Source organism: Hippoglossus hippoglossus, chromosome 13 (genome assembly GCF_009819705.1).
Source record: "Hippoglossus hippoglossus isolate fHipHip1 chromosome 13, fHipHip1.pri, whole genome shotgun sequence".
Classification (NCBI taxonomy): domain Eukaryota; kingdom Metazoa; phylum Chordata; class Actinopteri; order Pleuronectiformes; family Pleuronectidae; genus Hippoglossus; species Hippoglossus hippoglossus.
In genome coordinates this window covers 12,562,524-12,587,358 of record NC_047163.1, presented here as the reverse complement: position 1 = coordinate 12,587,358, position 24,835 = coordinate 12,562,524, and the positions used below count along the sequence as shown (strand labels likewise).

Genomic DNA, 24,835 nt, shown 5'->3' with positions numbered 1-24,835 from the left:
AAAACGAATGAAAATTTCTAAATATTTTGTTGGATTAATTCTAAAAAGGACAATACAATCAAAACAGACCAGTTTTGTTTTACTAGAAGTATAATGTAGCATTATTTACAGTTGCCAATGCTGTAAGATCATTTGTTTCTTAATATTTATCTTTGTTTCAGCACTGCCAAATGACTGTCTGTTTCCTCACTGATCATTAATACCCTACATAGACGATTTGACACCCTCATGTGGACAACATGGGAAATTTCAGTACAATGTCAGCTTATCCTGGAGTTTTAGTTGGAGATTTGTTGCCAACTCTGCCAAGGAGGTTATATTTAAACCTGTGTCTGTTTATTTGTTGGTTTATTTGTTAGCAGGATTACGCAAACACTCCAAAACTGATTTCAACCAATTGCTGTGGAGGGACGGAGCCTGGGTCTGCGAGGAACCCATGGATCCAGTATTTTGTTTCTCTTTCTTTAGGAGAAATAAATAGTTTAGGTTACCAGACCATATTTCTACTATAATAAATAGTAAATTATGTGGACCTTGGAGGAGGTACACACTCTACTCTCTCGTAGGCACTCAACTCCTTAGTTTTATATGTATTCACAAGCATACAAACAATATATCAGAGATTTATTTCATTTGTCATAAGGAGAGAAATTACAAAAAGGCCAATCATGAAACCCTAAACTGAGAATGGCTACACACACACACACGCCCAAACAAACACTCTCACTCACAAATAGGGAAATACATTCACATAACTAAGGCACACACCAGTTAGATTTTTACTGTCATGGATACAATGTTGATGCTAGTATGATAATAGCAGCCAAGTAGAGAGTAATTATAAGACATTACATTTCAATCCAACATATATGTGAAAATAAATGGGTGACAAGTTTTGAGCACTGTAAAAAAAAATATGTGCACTAAAATAACAAAGAAGATACAGTCACAATAATAAGAAAACATGTACAAAGTCTGGGCACAGAGATGACAGAATTAGCTGTGCAGAGACGAATGCAGTCTTAGAGTGGGCCGAGTCATGATATTATCTCAAGTCAACAAGTCTACCATCTTTACACAATGAGGCATTTGTGTTTTGTATCCGATGAATATGGTGGAACTCCATTTTAAAACACTGAATTTAATATTTTTCAATTAATTAATACCACAATACGGAAAACAATTTATACAAATCACACATTAAATACTCAAACCAATGTTCACTTGGATAAAACTCTTCACACGTGTAATTGAATTGTGCAAAAATAATTTGCAGCTAGTATGTCTGTTATTGTTAAATTGGACAATAGTTTTTTGCAAAACAATAACCTGATATAATTATATCATCTCAATGTGGTTTTACTGAAAGTCAAACAATGATGACTATTGCCCAGTCCTGGTTGTGTGTGTGTGTGTGTGTATCTTGTGTTAAGAATAAATCTATGAATCCAATATTTTGGGGGCTGTTAAGAAAAGGATGCTCCTGTTTGCGTGACTGCAGGCAGTGGTGTGTGAACCACGTACATTAATGTTCACAGGTGCTGGCTCAAACAGAACTGGAGCAGAAGTTGCACAGAAGATCAGCTCAATGTACAGATCACATTAAATTCCACTGAACTGTCAAGTCCTCTGTGAAACTGAAACATTACTCTGTTGAATAAATATGAATACTGTCGGTGCTTTCAGCGTGAAACCTGAAATCAGACACTTCACTGTGTAAACTTAGAATGATGACACCAATTCATAGATCCAAATGGAATGCAAAATAAATAGCATTACCAGTGCAGAACTATGTATCAGAGAGTGGTGTCTCTCCATGTATCCACGTACATAAGTGAAGTAAAATAAGTGGAAATATTTTGAGCAGGCTCTGGAATAGGATTTCAGACAGCAGGCATTACTATAAATTATGATAAACAAAGTAATGAAGCTCATCACACACATTTCTCTGGAATTCACTTTCCTGGACTTTCCAGTCTGACTTCATCTCCCTGAGTACACCTTTCCCATCTGCTCAAAGTTTTACAAAAAAACCAACAGGATTCCAAGGAAACCAATCCTAATGTTTTCTATGTGCTTTAAAAATCTTTCACAAGGATCATGGATAGTACATGTAAACTATTTCTTTACTAATAGTGAACTTCCCACGACCACATACGACAAGGCAACAGTTCACTGCAACTGAAAGCAACATCTGCTCGTGTGATTATAGAAAGTGCTTTGGTTTTCTATGACGTAAACTACATCTGTGTTGTTTCTGCACCAGTAGGCTGCCTTTTACATCATGAATCTAACCTGTGTTCAGCAGCAATGACAACAAACCACACAGGGTATTTCCTAGCATAGAAAATTAGGATTTTAAAATATCCCGCTTTAAAAAAAAAAAAAACTCAAACAAACATAAAAAAGTTGATCTTTGTCCTTTCCCCTGCAGCTCCAAAACAGAATGTAAAGTGATTTCCTATGAAGAAATGTTCAATCAGTCCATCTTCCCTTCATGCCCATTAGCTGCGACCGTCTCCGGCTGCTCTCTCTGCTGCTTGTGCCAGCTCTTGCGTTTTCTTCTGGCGAATCGAACAATGTCCACCATGAACACCCAGGAGAGAGCGTACATGGCCACTCCCCCGCACTTGATGAAGAATCTGGGTCTCGGGGAGATCAGCTCACAGTACAGCATTGTGCCTCCCACGAAGATTCGCATCACCACAAACAGCAGCACAAACAGGACGTCCACAGCGTTCCCCAGCTGCGACCTGTAATGTCCCGTCTGTTTGAGGAACCAGCGTGCCTGCAGGAGTGGGTTCGTAATTTCACTGCCGAAGAGAACCGCACACGACTCGATGCCGGACTCCCCCAGCCACAGGGTCAGCAGGATTCCCAGGATGCTCATGGTGTGGTGGGCCAGCATAACGGGTCCCTCTGTGCGGAAGTACACACACCAGGCCATGTCAAAGATAAAGTAGCCCAGGCTCACCACCATGGCACTTATCTGCAGAGGGGTGTTCTTAGTACCTGGCATTCACAGAAGAGAAGAGAAACAAGTTTTAGCTGGGGTATTTACAAATACAAGAAAAAACAACCTGCTGAATTTTCAACAACATGTGAAGGTTAGTAATTAAATGAAAAACATTGACAAATTATGTCGGCAATAGAATAAACTTACAACGAATGTTATAACAAACTGAATATCTAGACCAAATAATATTCAATAACATTATTTGCAGATTGGCAGTTATACTATATTCATTTAATCTATTTTCGAGTTACAACCGATAAAGATTTTGATTGGCCAATGGTGATATTTGGGAGACCAACCATACACTTTAATATAAATAACTATGAATAAAGAGAAAGCACAAGTACAACCAAATAAATCTCTAGAATTAAGAATTAAAAAATCTAAACTTTATGAACACCTTTTCCGCATAGTTTATATTGTAAAATAAACATAAACATCAATACTGAAAATAAAAAAGCTTCCAAAGCGAATCTGAGGAATCGATATGTGAAAGATGTTGTTCACTCCTTCTGTCTCTTTTGTAAAATGTTTATTGAATACATAAGTTGGGCTCTAATCGATATCAATATCATTATGGCAGCCCTTCCTGTTAGTGATTATCTCTACAGTACAAATGAACATGATTTTTCTTTTTAACCCAACATTAGAATTTCATGGTTTGAATCCACAGAAGGTGAGCATGGTACCTGGATAGGTGAAAGGCCAGGGTCCATCCACATAGCCTATATATGCGGTGATGCAGACTGCCAGGATGCCATGAACCAGGGTGACGAGGCGGCAGTTCCACTCATAGCTCCTGGAGCCGTTGACATAACACACGATAAAGTAGAAACAGGCCCAGCAGGAAAGGCACAGGAGTGAGTAAACCACGAGCAGTGCCATCTTCTCTTCTGAAGACGAAACAAACAGGAAAAGCTGCTAAAACAAACTCACAGTTTCTTTCAGAAAGCTTGCCAGTCAGCGATCGTCCAACCAACTTTGAATCACATCACACGGGGAGAGAAAAAAGCCTGGAGGCACATCTTGCTCAGTTATATCGCTTACAGTAGAAAGACACAGCATTACCCTCCAAAGACGTGGACTGTGCAGCCCTTTGTGAGTAACCAAACAAATAGCCTTTGCTTGAACTATAATAGCACTATAGTTGGCCGGCCGAGGGTCTGGTGGGGTGAGGGGGACGTCTCTTCATCTGCTGTGACGTTTGTACAAGGAGGTAAGACCATGCCGATTGACAGGCCTACCCTCGCTGGACTGGAGCGGGACCCACTCTTTACTCTCAAAGACTTCGAGATAGATTCAAAATAGATGCGAGGGTAGTGGGTGCTGAGCCACAGAATGCTCCCACTGGACCTGTGCACTTTAAAAAACGAAATAAATCAGTGTAGAATTGTGTTGTTGTTGCCTTGGTTGCTATGTGCAGCTCCATTAACACACAAGTGTCAGGATGTCATGTAGAGGTGAAGCAGTGATATTGCGTGTAGCAGAAGAACTCAGTTTGGATGCATTTAAGCAACATAATGATCTAAACACTTGTTAAAGTATTAAAAATAGAGTTATAGAAAAATATAAGACACTTGATTTATGTGAAGTAAAAAAAAAAAATTGCACTCATGTGTATCTACAGTAATTATTTGGATTATGGTTTGGTTGAGGTTGAGTGTTATGTGTGATAAGGGTGACCCTAACCTTTTTCTGTTAATTTATTTATTTGTTGTTGTTGGATGCACAAACATATGCCAAAAATAAATAAACATAAAGATATGCCAAAACAAATCTATCTATCTATAAAAGAAGAAAGAAAAAAGAGGACATGGACATGGACATGCACAGACAAACAAACATACATCAAATCATAAATAACAAATACAACAATAGATAGATTTGTTATTTTTTAACTAAAAATGATTTAACTGTGTCAGGGCTGTGTATTTTATATTTCTGTATTTTATCTATCTGTCTGCCTGTCTATATATCTCTCTCTATATGTATATATATCTACATGCCACTCTCTAAATTTATATATCTATAAATCTATATTTATCTATCTATCTATCTATCTATCTATGGAACAGTTTTCTTTAGGTGCAAAAGAGATACAACAGATAGGTTGTAATACATTTATGCATGTTTACTTATTATTCCTGTATGTTTTATAACCTCTGTGCTCTAGGGGGCAGCCCTGTCTAAGATTCTTATTTGACATTTCCCTTAATTAAAGTTAACACAGTGCTACATCAGGAGAGTTTCAGTATTTTACAATGAGATGTGTGGAAGCAGATATTAAGGTCTTTGGGATTTTAGGTTGCACAAAAAACTAATTGAGAACATTTTTTAGGCTTTAATTGCGTTTCCATGGAAACCTCCAGAGCAGTGAGGCAGAGGGGAAGTAGCTGAGCTGATGATGATGATGATGTGTTTAATTCCTCGTCTACTCCAGTGAATAGACGGCACCAGCAGCTGATGCCAGTGAACTGAAAGTGGCAGCGGGACCTCGGCTCATCCCTGGTTTCCATCCATCAGCAGCTGCTCAGTTAGCTGGATCAGGGCTGTTAGCATAACCACAGAGCGGCTAACAAAGCGCTAAGCTAAGTGATGGAGGGGTGGGAACATCAATTACCTTAAAGGAAAACATGGGGCAGCTTCTTCACTCGGGTCCTGGGTGGGGTGTGTTTCTGGAGGAGTCTGTCACACACACATACACACATACACACACGCACTCCTCCAGCTGCTGCTTGTCCTCCTTCATCGCTGATTCCACCGGTGGCAACAACAGCAGCTTTCCTCAGCATCCCTGGATCCGTCTTGCACCTCATCAGCCACCGTACATGCACATGGAGCAACTAGTATTAAAAACAAGGGGTGGGGCCCTAGTTGTATTATTTTATACGGCACTGTAGTTTAAATATTAAGCCAGGATTATCTAATATTCAAAAGAAAATACACGTTTCCCATTCTCCTCCATTTCTTCCCCAAACACTGGAATCTGTCTCCTCTCTTAACGGTGGTAAAAGCGACAACTAGCGGTCAACGACGCAAATTACACGCAACATTTCCAGCACCAGTGGCACAAAATGGAAGAAATTCGTTGTATTAATATAACAAACGCTGCACAATAGTTTAATGGTTGCAGAGAACTTGCTACCTGCTTGACCTGGGTTCATACCCTAGTGACACGGCCTGCCAAAGTGTCCACAAGCAAGGCATTCAGTCCCATCGTTCCAGCTGGACCCGTGTTTGACCTCATGGTTTGAGTCAGTAAATGTTATTTGAACTCGAGCACATTGAGGTATGAAGTTAATGTTATATTATCACATATATAATCCAGTATCCAATAGGTTTAATATGCTTATTATGTGTTCACATAGTAACCCAATAAGACTGGCACTCAGTATAGAGCGCGTCCATTTTTGAAAGCACATGTAATTCCACTAGATCCAGATATTTATTTGGATCTACACCAAATTGCACACACTCAAATATCAGTCCCCTAAATGTGTTTTTCGTCAAGATCCAATAATTATTTTCCAAGAAATCTAGGTAAATGTTGAAAAGTTCCCTTTCTCGCAATGTCAGCAAAACGGAATGGGTTCTTCCCTGACCCCTACCGCATCCATCAAGGAATCTGTCAAGTGGATTTTGTGTAATCTCGCTTACAAACAAATGGACTCGGGTGAAAACATAAATACACAACCTCCTTCGCAAAGGTAATAAAGTCATAATAATAAACATGCATAAGCACAGTATTAGTATGCAGTGCAAGGAAAGACTTTATTGAAACAATTCATGTAAAACAACTCAGAAATGGAACACCACCTAACTGCTTCATTTTCTCCTTATGGCAACTTTTTACAGCATATTCAGAACTCTTTCATAGAAAAAGAAATATATTTAACAACTTAAACTACATAATTACATAGCACAGATATCAGTGGAAATGTTAAGGCACTTGATCACCAGAAAAGGCCACGATTAGAAATGCTTCACTCGTTTGGTTCTTTAGTTAGCAGGACATACATAACAAACAAAAAATGAACTTTTGATATGGCAGAAAATACTTAAATGAAGATGGAGGTTAGAGTAACCCCAAAAAAAATCATACTTCCAAACTATTGCTCAAAGGAATAGACAGAGAGAATAATGACATTTGGTCCAACAAGTTTAAGAAGTGCTCCTTAAATTACGTCTGTAAATAATCAGGGATATGAGATGTATAAATTATTAACATTTAGGAGACATGAAACCGTAAACACAAGAAACACTGTATGACCAGTAGATGGCAGTATAGATTATAAAAAAGGCTAACCTGCAGGAAAACATCATACTGAAGAGTCTGTTTCTAAAAAGTAAACTTTACCCCCTTTGACAGCATTTACTTGTGACTTTGGTTTACTGGAAACAGACGTGGGATGTGAGTGGTGGGGGAAGCCGAACTAAAACTGAAATACAATGATAAACCAGGCGTGGAAGTAACGCGACATCTGGATTTTAACCAGGAGGTTAAAAATGTTTCTGAAATGTGTTTGAATACGTCCTACTACTGAGGACCTGTGGTTTGGATATGTAAGATTAAGAGCTAGTTTAATTGGAAAAAAAAGAGAGGAGGAGAAAAGGATGAGGTTATTTAAAAAAAAAAAATTATACAAAAATAGTCCTCCATAATTTCACTTTGCAACTAAAATAAATAAAGCCCAGCATTGAAGAAACATTTTCTTTGTCAGCCAGCTTACATTGTTATAAACAGGCATTTAGCTGGATATACAAAAGGTTTTTCACAGAGCTTTAGAAGAGGGAGACGTCCACCATCCAAATCTTCCTTCATCAGGATGGAAGAGTGTGTTTGTATAACTCCTTTGTGTCAGAGTAGGACTCTGCTTGTATTTAATTGAGCAGAAACGCACTGTCCAGCTTTGTGCATACAGTAGCTTCTTCGAGAGGTTATTGTTGTTGGTCTCCGTCAACTGCTCCCGTCATATCCCCCCCCCCAAAAAAAAGAAAGGCACAAAAGAGTTTCTTGGCAAAGACACATTGTAGTTGTTGATATGTCGTTTTCCCAGAAAGTTGAATTAGTCTCTTCGAACAATGTGCTGCATCTGTCCCTCCGTGAAGGTTTTGGTCTCATTTGCGAACCTGAATTTGTTTCCGTTTCAGCTGGAACGTCTGGATCTCACCACTCCCCATCTGAGACCGCCTCACTTGTCATCACATAAACTGAGGTCCAGTGTTGCTGTGTTCACTTTGAACAGCACGGGTGGGGAAGCATCGCTTTGCTTCGCCCGTCCAGAAACAAACGCTAGGTCTCCTCGTCCCATAGACACAGCTGCTTCTGGGGAACGTAGTAGGTGAAATGGTAGCCCTTGCTGCAGCTCTTTATGCCACACTTGTAGGTGCTGCCTCTACCTGTGGTGTCCCGGCTGCGGCAGTACTTCAGCAGACACGGGTACCACTCCAGGCGCAGGCTGTACGTGCAGACACAGGGCTGCCACAAGTCTTTAGTGGAGTGACAGGCCTGAAAGCTGGGCGCCTCCGTCGTTACGGGCAGGACCTCGAATATGGAGCCATCCACGCCTACGACACAGACAGGAGCAGGGGCATTATTATCAGAGGGTGCAGCGTTATACACAAAAAGCATGCCATCATACAGCTGTGTGAATCACTCCCTCTCACTGAACTGAAGAGGGTAAACAAAGTGGCCAAAAGGAGGGAGACGGTGCCCGTGATTTGGATGCTTTGTCATGCAAAGGAGACGCAACTGTGATTCTCTTTGCAGATACCAGTGCACAGCTTGTTTAATGCAAAAGAGAGCTTTGTGAGCCATGACGATCAACATTGTTCCCTGTACAACAGTGCTGTCAGCGGACAATGGTGCTGTCGTATGGATTCTCCTCAGCCGGGACAATTTGGACTTCATTGCCATTAAGATGCAGGATCCCACTGGATTCCATAAGAAGGCCATGGCTAGATAAGACTATATCACTGTGTTTTAAATTCAGGGAAGCGGGAATGTGGACAGACAGTTTAGAGGAATGAGCAAAATGTACCTACTCAGGTTTTCTAAAGTAAAAGAACAGACTTAAGCTGCTTTCAGACACGCACTGAAGTCCGCACATTTTTCAGAAATTTTATGGAGGGGCTGCATAAGAGGACGCAAAATGTCAGCAGCTTCAAACTCTCTCTGGAACTTTTACTGGCAACTCCCTGTGCAGCGAGTGGGCGTGTTGATGGATTATAAAATACGCAACAGACGAAACACTAAAAACTAAAAACAATACGAATATCTTTACACTTGAGATGCACAGATCGGCTCTGGCAACATCCGAATCCACACGTATGCTCGACTCATCCGCCCATCACCCACCCAAAGGAGTTATTTTCTCCAATTTAGAGACCCACACCCACATGAACATTCCACCTCTACTGGTTACATATAACCGCAATCCCTGCATCACTACTATACACATATTGGACGCTATCAAAGATGTCAACTTGGAAAGATAACGAGATTCGAGAGCTTTTGATAAGGGCTAATACCGGTGTCGATATTATAAAAAAAATTTAAAAAAGGCATGATTTCAGCAGTGAAATTTATACGTCACGTCCTGCCTCCTTTCACACTCTTCCCGGGCACCGGCCCTCCCCTGAATGTTCTGGACATATCCTTGTTATTGTGCACATGTCTGACCAGCACAATCTCCTGCTGTGCTCTTCTCATGTGAATTTTCCAGGGTTCATGTCTAAAAACAGCTACGGGGAGAATGAAGAGTGATGTAGCCGTATCACTTTAAAAAAACAAAACAGAGATAAACTGCGGAGTCATATCACTGACATGAGGAAAGAGGTGTGGAGGAGATACGGATGACAGGGACAGTGTGGGGGGATAAAAACAGTCAGTAGAGATAACGGGAGGTGGGGGGGTGGCAGAGAAGAGATAAACCAACAGACAAACATGTTGCCCAATCCACCTATAAAAGATTTCAATAATAAAACAACGGCACGATGACCACTGACCTTTGTCCAGCCAGTGTTTGACATCTGACTCCCTGGTGTAGACGGCCTCCCGGGCTTCGCTGCACATGTTGTGGATGTGGGAGCTGAGCTGCAAGGCCCGGCTGAGATTGACGGCCACGCTCATGGTCAGCTGCTCCAGTCCCCGCCGCTCCTCTGCCAAGCGAATGGCCTGAGGGTTTTTCTGAGCAGACAGTGCAGGATAATAAGCGTTTCAAATGTGATCATTCAACTGATGAGTAACCCGGCTGAAAATGTCGCCTCCAATATCGTACCTGTCTGAGACGGGCCATAGACTCGCTGGGGATGATCTCATTGCGGTTGAGGCGAGAGATGAAGCACAGCGCCTGGTACTGGTTCTGCCCTCTTTCCAGCTCGCCGAGAATCAGCGCCCGAAATATCTTCACATCCTGCAAAGACACGGCGAGATGAGAGATGTCTGGCTGGCTGAACGGATACACAGACAGTTCCCAGACGACATTGAAGTGGTCCGAGAGGCGAGGTTGTCATAACTTACTGTTTATATGCGCAGGCTCACACAGATTAGAACAAATAGTCTTTCCATTTCGGTACTTGATGCAGCACTTTTCCAGACACACAAAGTAATTCAATATGGGGGAGTTCAAAGATGCTCAAACAACCGTCGGCTCAAAGTAAAGGGGAGTTTATGTTCTCTCCATCCATAGAGTTTCATCTGACAGTTTGTTGATACTTTTTTATTGTCTGTACGCCTGCGAGACGTCGCTCCGGTCACGCTCTGGTTACTTTTGCTGTCAAATTAAGGCTCATGGGCCCGTTTCATGGCAAACTTTTCCGCGATTCCCTCATGCCGTAAAAGTTTTTTAACCGCTCTGTTTTATGTGGAGCCGTAGAAATAGGAAAAGGGTGATAGCGGAGAACTTGCGCGCACACACGCACACAAAAACCTTGCTGCCAAAGGCCATAAAGAGTTCCGTAAGAGGTCAGGCAAAGAATGATGGGAAGCTCCAGCAGTGGGGAGAGGAGAGCAGAGCAGACCTGTCTCCCTATTCATCAGACACCACCACCCCCCCCTCCTCGGCTTCAGCTTCCAAGACACACAGTCCCAAACACCCCTCCTCCGCTTTTCACACACCCGTCTGAAGCAAACAGGCTTCAGAGGAGGAGTGGTACCGAGGCTGTCACTCCCCGAGCAGGAGGAACCCGGCTGATAAAATGGGAGCAGAGATAACCCCATCGAGTCCTCCCCGAGCTTGAGGGTCCCACCGCCTGCATGCAAGAATGTACGCACTGGCAGGAAAGCAATGCAACCTGCCGAAAAAAGTGTTTACGCTCTACTTTGTGGGCACGCCGGTTCCCCCTCCCGAGCGCCACTTCCATCTGTGAAAAGAGTTTCTGGCAGGCGTACAACACAAGCACGGCTATTACACAAGACAATCATGCGATGCTATTTGACCTTTGGAAAGCAAATCACTGAGCAAATATTGATTCACAGGCTTTGCGAGATATTAACCTCGGATCACCACCCTCCCCTCCCTCCAACAGATCTCTGTGAGCCTCTTTATGAAAAACTCAGACTCAAAAAAAAAAAAAAACAGAAATTAAATAGCTCAGATGTTGCCATGCTGTGATAATAACCCAGTACTCTTGTTGTTGTTTTTAACAGAGGGAACAAAGTCTGGCTGATTAAAGAGAATGTCAGGACCAGAGGAGGCACTGATATATCATCGTGAACGGAGACGGGCAAGAGTGCCATTTCCCCTCAAGTTAAGGGAGACGCGGAGGCCACGGCTTCCAGACCTCCCATATTGCAGACACATGGCGCTACACTGGGACGCTGTGTGTGTAGGCAGCGAGCGAGCGAGCGAGCGAGCGAGAGAGAGAGAGAGAGAGAAGGCATTCGTCTCAGCCACAAGGATCTGCCCCAGGGCTCTCTGGGTAATTACAGAGAAGCAGGGTAGAACCCCACCAACTCCGCTTCTTTGGAACTTTGCTTAATGCCAAAGTGTGGACGCCGAGATCGCCTCCTCCTCTGGTGTCATTATGTGTCCAGATTAATGATTGTCTACTTCTGCTGCCACGCATTTGGATTTAGGCCAAAAAGGCGAGGGGAGGGCACCGGTGCAAACTGTGGCGACAACATTTTCTGATGCAACTTAACCCGACACCATCTGTACACGACACCATCTGTACACAATGGGACACGTTACGGGAATAGTTGTTTTTTTAGGCTTTTTATGCAGAGTAAGAAGAGACAATCAACACCACTCTTTTGTTTCTATGCTAAATATGAGGCTACAGTCGGCAGACGATTGCTTAAATGGCTAAAAAACAAAACCAGTGTTGATATCCCGGCAGTTTAGGTGCAGCTGAGATAATAATCAGCGCGGCTTCTGCCAGCCAATAGAGTAATAACAATGACATCATCTGCCACATCTCTGTTCCAGACAGAAGCTGCTGGATTCAACCGTTTGTTTGGACAAGACCAGACTCACTGCCTGAAAACCAGCACTGGCACATGCACACGCCGACTCGCTGGTGAAGACACACACTCAAAAGTGTGATGAAAAGAAAAAGGTGGTAAAACGAGTGAAATGTGCACTGCTGTTGTGATGACAGGCGGCATCCAAACAAGTCGGAGCCTAGTGCAAAGTGTTGATGAGGAGAGACGGTTATCAATGCCACCATCTTGCACAGGGGGTGGAGCCCTGGCAGCGAGGTCCCACCGACCGACCAATCACGAGTCAGTCTCAGCTGTCAATCATGTATCTATAGAATCAAATAACTAATCAAAACCAAACTGACTGTAAAGATGAGCACTTGAACAAACATCACTGTGATTAGAACAACCGAAAATAACAGAAACCACCTATTAAAAAAAGAAATTGATGGGTACCTTGACTTTTTGGTTCATGTCCCGTCCACTAACATGCGATTGAGATGCTTTGGCTTCACTTTTTGTCATCCATCTTTATATTCAGTCCATGGGCAGGGCAGAAGTGGGTAACATACAGTTTCCTGTTGTGGCAGAACCTTCGCACTCTATATAAAGATTCAGTCAAATGTTGCTTGTATAAAAAAAACGCAGTTTAGTTTAATGCTGGCGATGCATCAAAATAGAAAAACACATCTGCAACTTTACAGTCAACTCAACCTGCCAGAGCTCGAAACTGAAGGGAAAGTCAAATTAAATTCAGAAACTACTGCTTAAAGAAGTGGTTGTTCCTATATCAGGGAAGTGAGTCACCACCTAAAAGTGCATTTCCTCTGACCTTCATTAAATGAAAGGTTTGCAGACCAGCATTTAGAGAAAATCATCAGGTACGGACATTAAGAATTAAAAGAGTGACGTTTCCCTCTTCTTGAAAGAGACGGGCAATACCATAATCAAAGGGCAGTGTTGCCTTGAGTTTTGTCCCCACCAGAGCAGCGTAAATGTCAGCACGGCTATAAATAATCCACCCAAGTACAGATTCCTCAGCATTGCTCCTTGACACCGGGGACTTAGTGCATTTGTAGACAAACTACCGCTGGCCAACAGCCAAACACAAGTCTGTATTCATGCAACCTGACATGTGGGTCATACTAAGACCTGTTAAACAGGAGATAGGCAGGGGCCTGTTGCATTTGTGGCTACCTTTGGTGGGCCAGATTATTTAATGAGGTGCACAAAAGCCTATTCAGACACTCAAAGGGTGCCATTTACAGAGAACATTCTCCGTCACTGTAGTTGTAACCCACCTGGCCAAATGCAGTCTCTTTATGGAGCATGTACCTGGTTTACTGGCTCCTAGAATCAGAGCTGTGTGAAGCTCATATACTGGAAGAAAAATAACCGTATTTTTTCTACCAGGCTTCTGTGGCTAAGAGCAGTTTAAATGTCACAGTGAAATACTACAAGACATAAAAATTTCACTTTGGATTTTCATACAAACTGTGCCACCTCACACTTGCATGCATGGATGGACTTTTGAACTCACAGAAATGCATGCACACACACACACACACACACTGGGACAGACCCCCTTCCACCGACCCACCCCCACAACCCACACAGTGTACCAGTAGCTATCCCCCTGTGCAGCGAGTCCTTCCTGTTCTCCAATCCCCTCTAAGACCCTGTCTGTTGATAAGGCTGATGGCTAGCTGCTGGTCAGCCATGCTCTGAGTCACTTGAAATCATAGTGGGTCTCTATGGGTATGTGCAATGGTCGGAAATTACCTTTTAAAGTAGTTGTGTAGAGCTGAAATCATAAAGATGGATTTATTAAAAAAAACTAAAACAAATTAAATCTATTGTTTTTCCTCTTTTAAAGTGGTTACTGAGCCTGCAAAAGCCATTTTCTGGAAAATGTCCAGAAAATAGGGTCTGGGTATTTTCTGGAGTTTGTTTTTCTCCTATAAAGAGAGGAAAATGTCTGGAACTTTCAGGTGCCGGGTGTCGTCTGGGTAGAGCACGCAGGAGGCAGGACATGTCATCGAAATTCTGCTGTGGAAATCACGTGTTTTTGTTTACAGTATATCGACACTGGCATTGGCGCTTATCACCAAAAGCCCTTGAATCTCATTCTCTCCCCAAATAACGTCTTGTCTTGTACGGCACCTCTTTTCCATCCGGATATATTTGTATTCTTTTTGGTTTTTCAGTTTTGCGTCCGTTGCGTGTTACAAACGACATCAACAAGCCCGACCCTGCTCACTAGATTTTCCGGACATTTTCCTGATGTATTCTCACGTGGGCTCACTGGGACATTATACTTGGGGGGGCCTGGCAGGAAAAGTTCCATAATATGTCTGGAGCAACTGACACAGAATTCTGCGTTCTCACGTACAGATGCTTTGGAAAATGGAACTTAAACATAAAAGCTCATAAAATGCCGTGGATCCAATAATCTTGTATTTGTAGTAAGATACCAGATGAAACCTCGTATTGACTTTTGAGACCACCCAACCTCACTAAATGGTCCTGACTCCGTTCTAAAAACAACATATGGATTTACCATATTTTGGGATGGGGAAGATGTTTGCCGTGGTGCATGAGCGGAGCGCGGTGGGAAAGCACAGGTGTAGGCAGGGATTAAGGGACACGTTGGGAGAGAGAGAGGGTGAAAGAGGGTGAGACAGACAAAAGGAGCAGGAGAAAAGCTGCTGCGCGAAGAAATGCTTGAGTTGAAGCTAATTACAGAGGCTCCGAAGGCAGGAATGTGGAGTCACATTTTGGGCTGGTCACACCTGGCTGTCCAAAGAGTGAACCAATTAGTAAACAGTGGCAGTGAAGGGACAATGCAAACACGGGAGACCACAGAAAGAAAGGAGTTCCCCCTGGCTATTTTCTTGGCAACATTGGGAGGTAACTTACTTTGCCTCCTGCTGGAGTTTTAATACTCGAGTGTTTTACATGAACTCAGAAGTCGAAACTAAAAAAACGCACCAAAAGCTTTTACTAAATCCTCCAAATGCTTCAAACCTGTGTAAAATATGTGCAGGCCACACTGAGGGAACCATTTCTTCACACACAATCTGGATACAATTATCCAGACACCCAAACTGTTTATGGAGACTTTGCATTCAGGAAATGAGAGACAAACAGCGAGTGCTAACAGGGAAGGAAATGAGGCAGAAAGATAAGGGGAAAAAACAATAGAGACAGCTTCACTCCTATTCTGCCTCTAACCATTGACCCACAGCTTTCATATCCTGCGGCTGGACAAACACCAACAGCTGTTTTAAGGCAAAGGAATATAAAAACAAATGGTATAACTCAAACTATATATAGGAAATACTTTTTGGGAAAAGCAGATATATGAATAACGCTATATTTTCAAAGCCTAGTATGCAAATATGATATATAAATAAATTCATATATGCATACGGTGTTATTTAGACATCGGACATTTTTTTCTTCTAGCAATAATATTCTATTACATTTGGAAAATGTGAATATAAAATGTTTCTTTTATAGAAAAAAAAAAAAAATCTACTTTTTACAGTGTTCTTTATAAGCACTTTTTAAACTTACTTTCTTTGCTCTTTTTCTTAACATTTACTGTCGGAATTCTGTTTTATGGCTGGAAAAGTGACACAAGAGCAGTTTATTTGACAAAGAAACAGGGGTGGTGTAATACTGTCACTGACTTTAAACTTTAGCAAAAGAACTGAACTGAACTGTCACCGAGGTTGCAGAGTCTAGTTAAACACAGTACCTCTGTGTAAAGTAGCCAAAAAGGACAGAGCCATGGATAGATTTGACTAAAGTGCACTTCAGGACACTGTGCGGGGATCAAAACGGAAGATCTGGCAGAGTAAACCCTTTGTTAGCTCTTTGTTGCCAACTGTGATCTTCAAACCTCTGAATGATCGCAACTATGCACAGTGCAAGCCACAACTGCTGTCTGCTTATCCATCAAAGGATGTGAGTGCAGCCCGGTGCACTCGACTGTCGCTGATCAACTGGAGGAAAGAATAAAACGGATCTGAACGTGTGAATGATAGCTGTTCCTGTCTCCCCCTGCGTCACTGTGGGAATGGGAAGCCCTTTTCTTTATCAGCAGCATTACATACGAACATCTGGCCTGTACGGCGGGGGGAGGATCACGGATAAAGACATCAACCGAGGCCACGAGAGGCCAAAGGGGCCCATGTGGGGCCTTGAAGGGCCACAGAAGAGGCTTTTTTTCCACTGGGATTCAGAGTCAGCCGGAACAAAGGGGGGTTAGGAGACAGATATAAGAGGGTCCATCTTTAGAAAGGTAAACGCCGGCCTGCACATATTGGAATGACAATGCATGGGGTAAACAGAAATTAATTAATATGAACCCAAAATCTGCAATAATTTAATATATAAACTAAAAAGGTCACAGAGTGTACATATATTAAAGCCATGGTCCAACAGTCCTCTTATGAAACTACATTTAAATTCACTAGATCCAGATTTTTATTTGTAATAATATTAAATGTTTATTTTATCTAATTCTAAGTAATGAGGGACTATTTTCTTGAAAAGTAAGAGCAGGGCAGTTTGTCTGAATCCCACATGTTGTTTTATCATTAACTTATTTGCAGAGTGTTCTCTCTCTCCCACACAGAAAAGAGCCATCATCATGACAAGGGAGGTTTGAGCAGGAAGTAGGAGTCTTCTGAGTGAAAGCTCAACACAAATAACAGCTTGAATATCTGAACAGTCATTGTGCTGACGGAGGAAGAAGTGAAACGCAATGTTAGAAGTTTCATTTTCAATCACTCTGGGGCCGAAGTTATAACACGGATGAGTTCACTGACTGATGGTGACTCGCAGATGACTCACTGTAACCTTTCCCAGCAATTCGGAGGAGAAGTCATCATCTGCCCCCACAGTGTGTTACAACAACATTTCCAGGAGCAGGTGACACGTACCTGTAAAACAATAAGTCTTTACAAGTTTGTGCAAGTGACAAAGTGGGATGGTGTTTCAGGATTGAGTAAAAGGCAAGGTGTGGCAGCCCAGAGGTGACTGCACCGACTTGTACTTGATGTAATGAGCCAGCAGTCAGGAAAAAAAACAACAATTAACAGTGGTTTCATTTCCCAGGAAACAAAAAAGAACAAATTGACTTGCCAAAAGGTCGCCCCCACACAGGAAAGCTTGCATAATGGCTACAGTTCAAATTCCACTATCTACTAAGTCCACAAATCTCTGTCTGTTGGTTTGTCTGTATGCGGCTCACGCATCTTGAGAATCGTTCATCTTATCGGCTTCACACTTGGGATGTGTATTGATAAGGGCCCAAGGATGAGCAGTGTCAAATTAGCTGCGATTTGGACAAGCAATACTCAGGAACACGGGAAGGACAAGTCGAGCTTCACTAAACAGGTGAACAGCCCTTTGTGCAGCAGCGGTGACGCAGCTTCGTGGTTCTGTGGAGTGCAGCAGTCGGCCATTACTCGCCACAGCTCAATTACTACAGCTCACTTTTACAGTTTCAGAAATAAAGCTGTAACCAGCATTACCATAGTCAAAAGCAACCGGGCATGTTTAGAATGGCCACTGCACTAGTTACTGCAATTCTGATGAGCGGTGAAGTAAGTGAAGGCTGTGACAGACCTAAGAATGGTCACCTGCCAAAATGGGTCACAGATATTGTGTATCCCAAAAGGGAGAGGGGCCTCCCACCTCCCATTCTGCTTTTAACACAGCACATGAGGGTGTGTGAAGAATCTTCAGCTCATCCTTACAGCAAGCTCATTGTTGAGCGAATGACATAAAGCCGCTGTACTTTGAAGACAATATACACATCAGAATATACAGTACAGCGTGAGCTGATCGGAGGGCCCCAGGCCGCAACTCAATCCGCTTCATAAAGGCTGAATTAACACAAGCGGCAGACGTGCTCATTCACATCGTGGCGCCATTGTTTACAAAATCCAGACCCATTTAACGTGATAGTGTGAGATAGTCGAGTGACTTCCCAACATCTGTTACTCCCTTGACCCAGCACAGCAAGAGGTCGCTCATGCAGTGTCAACACTGACAGACTCATTTACAACTTTCATGCCGAGAACAAACTCTCCAAAACTTCAAACGTTTTTTGTTGTTGTATATTATTTTAATGTTGTTGTATTATTTATAATACTGAAGCTTTTGCAAAACTGATGTGATTTTTTTTTATGGGATTGGTTGTCTAAAGCATGCCGCACCCAATTTTCAAGATATTTTCCAGAGTTTGCACTTCACATATGAAGAGCGGAGCCGGAGATTGTCTCGTCAGATGCGTTCACAACTACAGGAACATTTTCGGAGCATATAGGCGGTAGATGGTGTCTGGGTGATGCAGAAGGCATGACATAACTTATACATGTAGATTCGCAGGGGAAATCTCTCACATCGAAGATGATGGGAGGAGATACTGACTCAGCCATAACATTCATTTTTGTGGTGACAAGAAATTCTACAAGGAAATTGAAGTTTTGCAAGTGTCGCCCGTTAGAAACGCCATCAACACGCCTCCTCTAACGCGCTATGAATTTTCCTGCTGTATTCCCACATGGACTCACTCTGACATTTTCATAATTTTCCTCAAAATGTCTTGTGCAACTGACTCGATCATTTGTACTCTCACATACAGCCCCATGTTGTCTGAAAGCAGACAACATCCAACTTCAAACGTTGACTACTGAAGCATTTCTTTGATGACAGCAGACTGTTTGAACATGAGCTGACAACACCAGTGTATATAGAAAGCTTGAATAGCCTTTTCAAATCCTTCTGCACCATTGTGACCAAAGGGTTACTTGTATATTATCAAAAGGCACAAAACTGTTCCAACAGCGCTCTCAGATGTTCTATTATATACTGTAGCCAAGGTGCATGAAGGATGTGCACCATTTCATCCCAGAAATGAGACCTTCTTCAAGTGTGAACTCAGCCGAGAAAGGGCCTGTGAAGTCACTCGCATTCCTGCATTGATCAAACCCACTAGTTGGACATGAAAGCCAGACACACGGAGAACAAACTGATTAACCTCTGACAAAGTTCCTACATCTGGAACGACCCAAAACAGCCTCTCCAAATATGTGAGAGGTTTTCCTGGGATTAATCTCCGAGACATGGTTTATGTTCAGCTCAAGGTCTGTGACTGTGTTGGACCATAAATTGTTGCTGTGGTTGAATAAAAAGCAGATCCGCAAATAACAAACAACTGTCAGTAGGAGGTTACAACAGCGCATCTGCATTCACATTTGTCGTGTGATGCACAATTGTAAATTGCCACAGCTTGTTATCACACAGATTGCTGCATAATTTCACATAATTGAGAAAAGATTCAGCTGTAAATTCTCGACTGTGACACCAGATAGGAGGAGAGTTAAACTACTCAAATAAATGTGCCGGATGTAATGTTGATAGCTCGGGGTCTCTCAATCAAAACCATAACAAAAGTCCTTGTTTGAGGACATTGTGAAGCAGCGTGGGATCCTGGGGGTTGTGGTCTTCACCACCATTGCTGTGGAAAAGTCGACCCTATGGTCAAATCATGTTCAACGGATGAGGTCATGTATTAAGGTTTTATTCACATTACTCAGCAAATGGTAATGACTCATCCTGATCCAGTACGAGTGACCAATAAAAACAGTAGAAGGAGAAAACAGCAGATTGGCTAACTGGAAAAAAATGGATTTTACCTTCATCATGCATCGTTTGCCCCAAAAGTTAAAGCAGAGACGGACAAATAAAAAGGTAAAGTAGATATGATGCAGATTAAAAGACGTCAAAAATGAGATGTCCTGTTACCTCAAATAAAATTGTGGATTTCTCCCAGTTCTAACATTGTTGGAAATATGTTTGTAACCTGCAAATGCTCTTGGACAATAATCAAAAATGATAATGTTAGAGTTCTTCAGTGGTTTCAACGTAATTCTCATGTGTTACGTACATGTGGATTTTTACTCAACATGACACCGAGGTGTCGAGCGTAAGCTGAACCACATTATCTTTTCCATATGTCTACATGCCATCGGAGCAAACGTAACCCTCCTGGAATCACAGTGCGGCTGATTCTCACAGTGATTCATTGCTTGGATAAGGTTGACTAAACTTCCTTCTCACATCCAGCAGAGCACTCCACCAGTCTCTAATGGCTACAACATTTAACCATCACATCTCTGCCACGTATTCACAAAGCACCAAGGAGCGAGAGGCTGGCTGTCTGATGATTATCCCTGAACCCTTTCTTTGGAAATGATCCTGTTAAAGATGGTAGACTTTAAAGAATAAAAGACAGAAGTGGAAATGCTTGTTGATCAGTTACATTCACTTATCCTAAGTAACAAAAGAAGATTTGTACCAGTAGGCTACAGAGTCCATCTTTGGCTGTGAAGTCCATTATAATCTCTCCAGTGTTCAACATCCCTGTTAAAACGCTCTTCTTCCCACATGCGTTCATCTGGACTGTATATTCATGGCAGCTGGAAGTGACAGCTCATCCAACTTTCCATCAATTTTGGAGATACTGCACAAGAGCTGAATAAAAACCACATGCAGGAGAACTGAGGGGAGAGCGGTGAGGAGTAAGCAGGAGACGCGGAGGGGGACAGAGGGAGAAAGAGCCACGGCAAGAGAAGGAGGGGGCAAGGAGGGCGACCTACAACTGGAGCAGATAAATCAAGCAACGGAAAAGTAAAGTGATCTAAGAGGTTCTTGTTGGCTTTATTCAAGTAAACAAAACCATATGTGCACATGTAGCCCTCGTGTGTGCAAGCACGTGTGCATGCATCAAGGGACGCAGCAACGCTGGTCGCCTGCACGACCAAGCGAAGGCTCCCTGCTCACAGATCAGTGTAGGTCTCTTTATATCGGTGTGTCACCAGTGATTGGGGGTGACGGCCTCTTCTCTTTCAACTTTAAATTAGCTGTTTTGGTTAGTGAACCAGACGTGCAGATCAAAAAGGTCAGACATGCCCACTTAATCCTGGTAAATCTCCCCCTTCACATCTCGCCAGCCTGTCAGCTTCCGTGTGACAGCAACCATCACAGACACATGCCTTTGCTCTGTGCGCCCCTGTGAGCGCCCCCTCCCCTCATGCTCAGCAGTTGTAGTTTTCCCTCCAGCTCTGACATTTATGTGACCGAGTTGTGATTGTCAAAAGTGAAAGTGTCATCTTCCCTAAAAAAAAAAAATTTTTTAAATCGCAAATGCAGTGCCGACCAGGGAGGGACGCTTGATCAGCTTGTCTACATTTAGAAGAATCCTAAATATGGCTGCTGGTGCTCAGCTCTGGGCTGGTCCCACGAGCGGCAGGCGTTTTAGGGCCGCTGGGGTCTGTGGGCAACCACATCTGAGGAGCAGCAGCTGTCTTGACCTCCGCGAGACACATGCCGGGATGGAAAAGGATGAATGAAACCAAAGCCCTACTTGGGTTACACCATCTACTCCAGGACGTTTGAGGGTTTTCACATTGGTGACCCTGCATCCTTGCAACAATTAAGTAGGAACCACAAGGCAAGTGCGGTAATTTGATTAGAGCTTTGATGGATTATAGATTCGGGGCTGATCTCATGTTGTAATCACAAAAAAAATGGTGTAGGAAAGTACCTCAAGAAAAAGGAGAACAACTGGTAAACAAGTGGACCCATTACTCCTATTTGCCACAACTGAGTTTTTGGATTACATCTTGGTACACAACTTGGATTTACAGAGGTTTTGAGATTATGTGAATCACAAACAAACTCCTGTATGATCCGGTTTTGTCCTGACTGGGACCAATTAGGTGGAAGGGAAGGTTGGGGCTCATCGGTGCTCCCTGAAATGTCTCCAAGGTTTCTCAAGTGAAACAAGGAACTGGGTAATTTGGGATCTTGCCTAATTCTAACAGTGACTAAATTGTGGATTGTTGCTACTGGGATGCAAGCTGGGACTTGATCTACCCTTATTGGGTCACCTGGGTGAGGGGGTCAGATGTTGAGACCCGAACCCCCCCCAATGACCCCAGGAACATCACTGATGATGGACCCTAAGCGCATTCTACAGATGTGTCTTGCAGCCTGGAAAAACTGAGTCTTTATCTACAGGATTAACTTCTTGTTTTATCTGAGGACCTCGTGGAGAACTCAGGGACCACCTCAGTTATTTTGGGGAACCTGGAGTGGACTCAGGTGCAACAAGTTCTGATTGAGACTTGCTAATAGCAACTTTAAAATATCATCGTCATCATATGTCAGAATAACGCAGGGGGAACATGTTCGGTGCGTAAAAGTGTGTAGTTTGAGTTGTTGCCACCTCTCACCTGTTTAAAGTCCGCCATAAAAGTGATGAGTGTCCCATCTCCCTGCTTGAATTCCACTGATATCAAGTCTCTCTCGCTGTCCGCCTCCAGCACCTCCTCGGTCACCAGTCCGTCAACGAGCCGGACGCGGACCCGCAGCTCCGACCCGAGTCCCACCGCGACCACCAGCACCAGGGCGCACAGACGCGTCAGTATCCGAACTGAAGCCGCAGAGACGCAACTCGCACACATCCCCAAAGACGCACAACCCGACCCGACAGAGGAGAAAACCGAGGTGAAGTGCCCCAGATCTGCGTTCATTTCCCCTCAACTATTCTCTGGGATTTGTCGCAAAAAGTCTTTCCCTTCATATTCAGAGCGGGGCTGTAGTTCGCAGGTCGCACCTCCATATGGCCTCCTCCTCCTCCTCCTCCTGAGCGCAAGCACTTTCCAGAATTACATGGAAATCAGGACGACAATCCCCCTCTCTGAAATCTCTGCTTTTTCACTTGTAGGAGCTGAGTTCACCTCCATTGAAAGTGTGTGTGTCCGCTGATAAGATCGTGCGCAATCCAGTTTCCCCCCCGCGCGCTACAGCGGCAGCCGACACTCGCACGTTGCTCCTCATTCTGCTTTCTGTTGATAGTCACGTCTTCTTTTTATTCCTCCCTCGACACTTCGTGCTCCCCCGTCACTTCCTACCCGTCGGTATCCCACCGCTTCCAAACTTTCTGTTGTGTGTGTGTGTGTGTGTGTGAGAGTGTGTGTAGGGATGGTAGTAAACTCTTAAAGCTATACCACCCTCTGAAAAGTCTGCCCATCCCCCTAAAGGCCTCATGTGATCGCTCTGCAGCCAGCAGCAGGCTGCACTGATGTATCCAACTATTATAACAAAGGTGAAGTTAGGAGTTGTTCAATCACTGTGGTGGACCCTGAAGGGCTAAACACAACAACACATAACAAAACACAACAACAGATGAAAAAATAAATAAAAAAACACAACAAAATAAAAACAAAACAACAAATCAAAACATTAAACACAACAGCAAACCACAAAACGCAACAGATAAAAAACAACACAACAAAGAAAAAAATACATCAGCAAAACATTTAAACACATCAACAGATCAAAAAACAAAACACAACAAATAACCCAAAACACGACAAATCACAGAACTCAACGGCAATTTACAAAACACAACAAATAAGAAAAACTACACAAACAAATCAAAACATACATATTTTGACTTGTTTTGGTATTTTGGGGGATTCGATGGCCTGTTTTTTGATTTTGTGTTGTGCTACTTCATTGGTTGTTGCGTGTGATTAGTTGTTGTGTTTGTGGTTTGCAGGTCAGGGCCACTTGAGGCTCCTTGTGATATTAAGTCATAAATACGATAAATTCAATTTTAAATTGAATTCCTTAACTTTGTTCACTCGTGTGATTGTATGAAAATAGCACTGGATGAATTCTTCTAAACTTATTTTTGGGGGCATATCAAATATTATTGTTGTATATTTGGATTCCACATGTGTAAATGAACAACATGCTGATGAGGAAAACTGCAGTGTAGGATGTTCTACTATTTTCTCTCTGATGTCTCCAATAACTAAGTTGTGGAAAAACGAATTAGAATTCCCCCCCCCTGTTGTTTCTCAGCTGTTTATCTAATGGATCAATCTAATCCCTGACACTCTTTATTTATGAGTTCAGTTGTGATAGCAGCCCTCTGAAATAAATCTGTCATGTCAATTATTACCTTTGAAGACATCGTTGATTCACAGGTTTCAGCTGAAGTTAAAAAAGAAATGTAGTCCCTCTTTTATTCTGTGGCACTTGTTATTAAATTTTATGACGTCCTCAGGGGAAGAGCTTGACGAGCCTGAGGTGAGAGCTGCCAAACAAAGAGAAGCTGCCAGAGCCACATCCAATGTTTGATTACCATTGTGTGAGTGTGTGTGTGTGTGTGTGTGTGTGTGTGTGTGTGTGTGTGTGTGTGTGTGTGTGTGTGTGTGTGTGTGTGTGTGTGTGTGTTGCAAAAGGGAGGGTGACATCCTTGCAGCACCTACAACCACCTGAGCAGTGGTGTGCTATCTCTA

General features: G+C 42.8%; 2 protein-coding genes across 3 annotated transcripts; both read right to left on the bottom strand.

Moving 5' to 3' along the window:
- Positions 1-1,539: 1,539 nt before the first annotated feature.
- tlcd5a (TLC domain containing 5a) lies at positions 1,540-5,979 on the bottom strand. Of its 2 annotated transcripts, none has more exons than XM_034604617.1 (3): positions 5,637-5,979; positions 3,706-3,909; positions 1,540-3,012 (listed from the first exon to the last, which is right to left on the bottom strand). In XM_034604617.1, the coding sequence occupies exons 2-3, from the start codon at positions 3,899-3,901 to the stop codon at positions 2,480-2,482; spliced, it is 729 nt and encodes a 242-aa protein (XP_034460508.1). In that variant the 5' UTR covers positions 3,902-3,909; positions 5,637-5,979; the 3' UTR covers positions 1,540-2,479. The 2 variants fall into 2 exon arrangements, with proteins under 2 accessions (XP_034460508.1, XP_034460509.1); XM_034604618.1 differs by lacking the exon at positions 5,637-5,979 and adding an exon at positions 4,064-4,244.
- Positions 5,980-6,762: 783 nt separating this feature from the next.
- On the bottom strand, positions 6,763-23,593 carry oafa (OAF homolog a (Drosophila)). The gene is made up of 4 exons (XM_034604616.1): positions 22,757-23,593; positions 10,297-10,431; positions 10,025-10,205; positions 6,763-8,584 (listed from the first exon to the last, which is right to left on the bottom strand). Exons 1-4 carry the CDS (start codon positions 23,054-23,056, stop codon positions 8,310-8,312), a joined length of 891 nt encoding a protein of 296 aa, XP_034460507.1. The 5' UTR covers positions 23,057-23,593; the 3' UTR covers positions 6,763-8,309.
- Between the last annotated feature and the right edge of the window lie 1,242 nt (positions 23,594-24,835).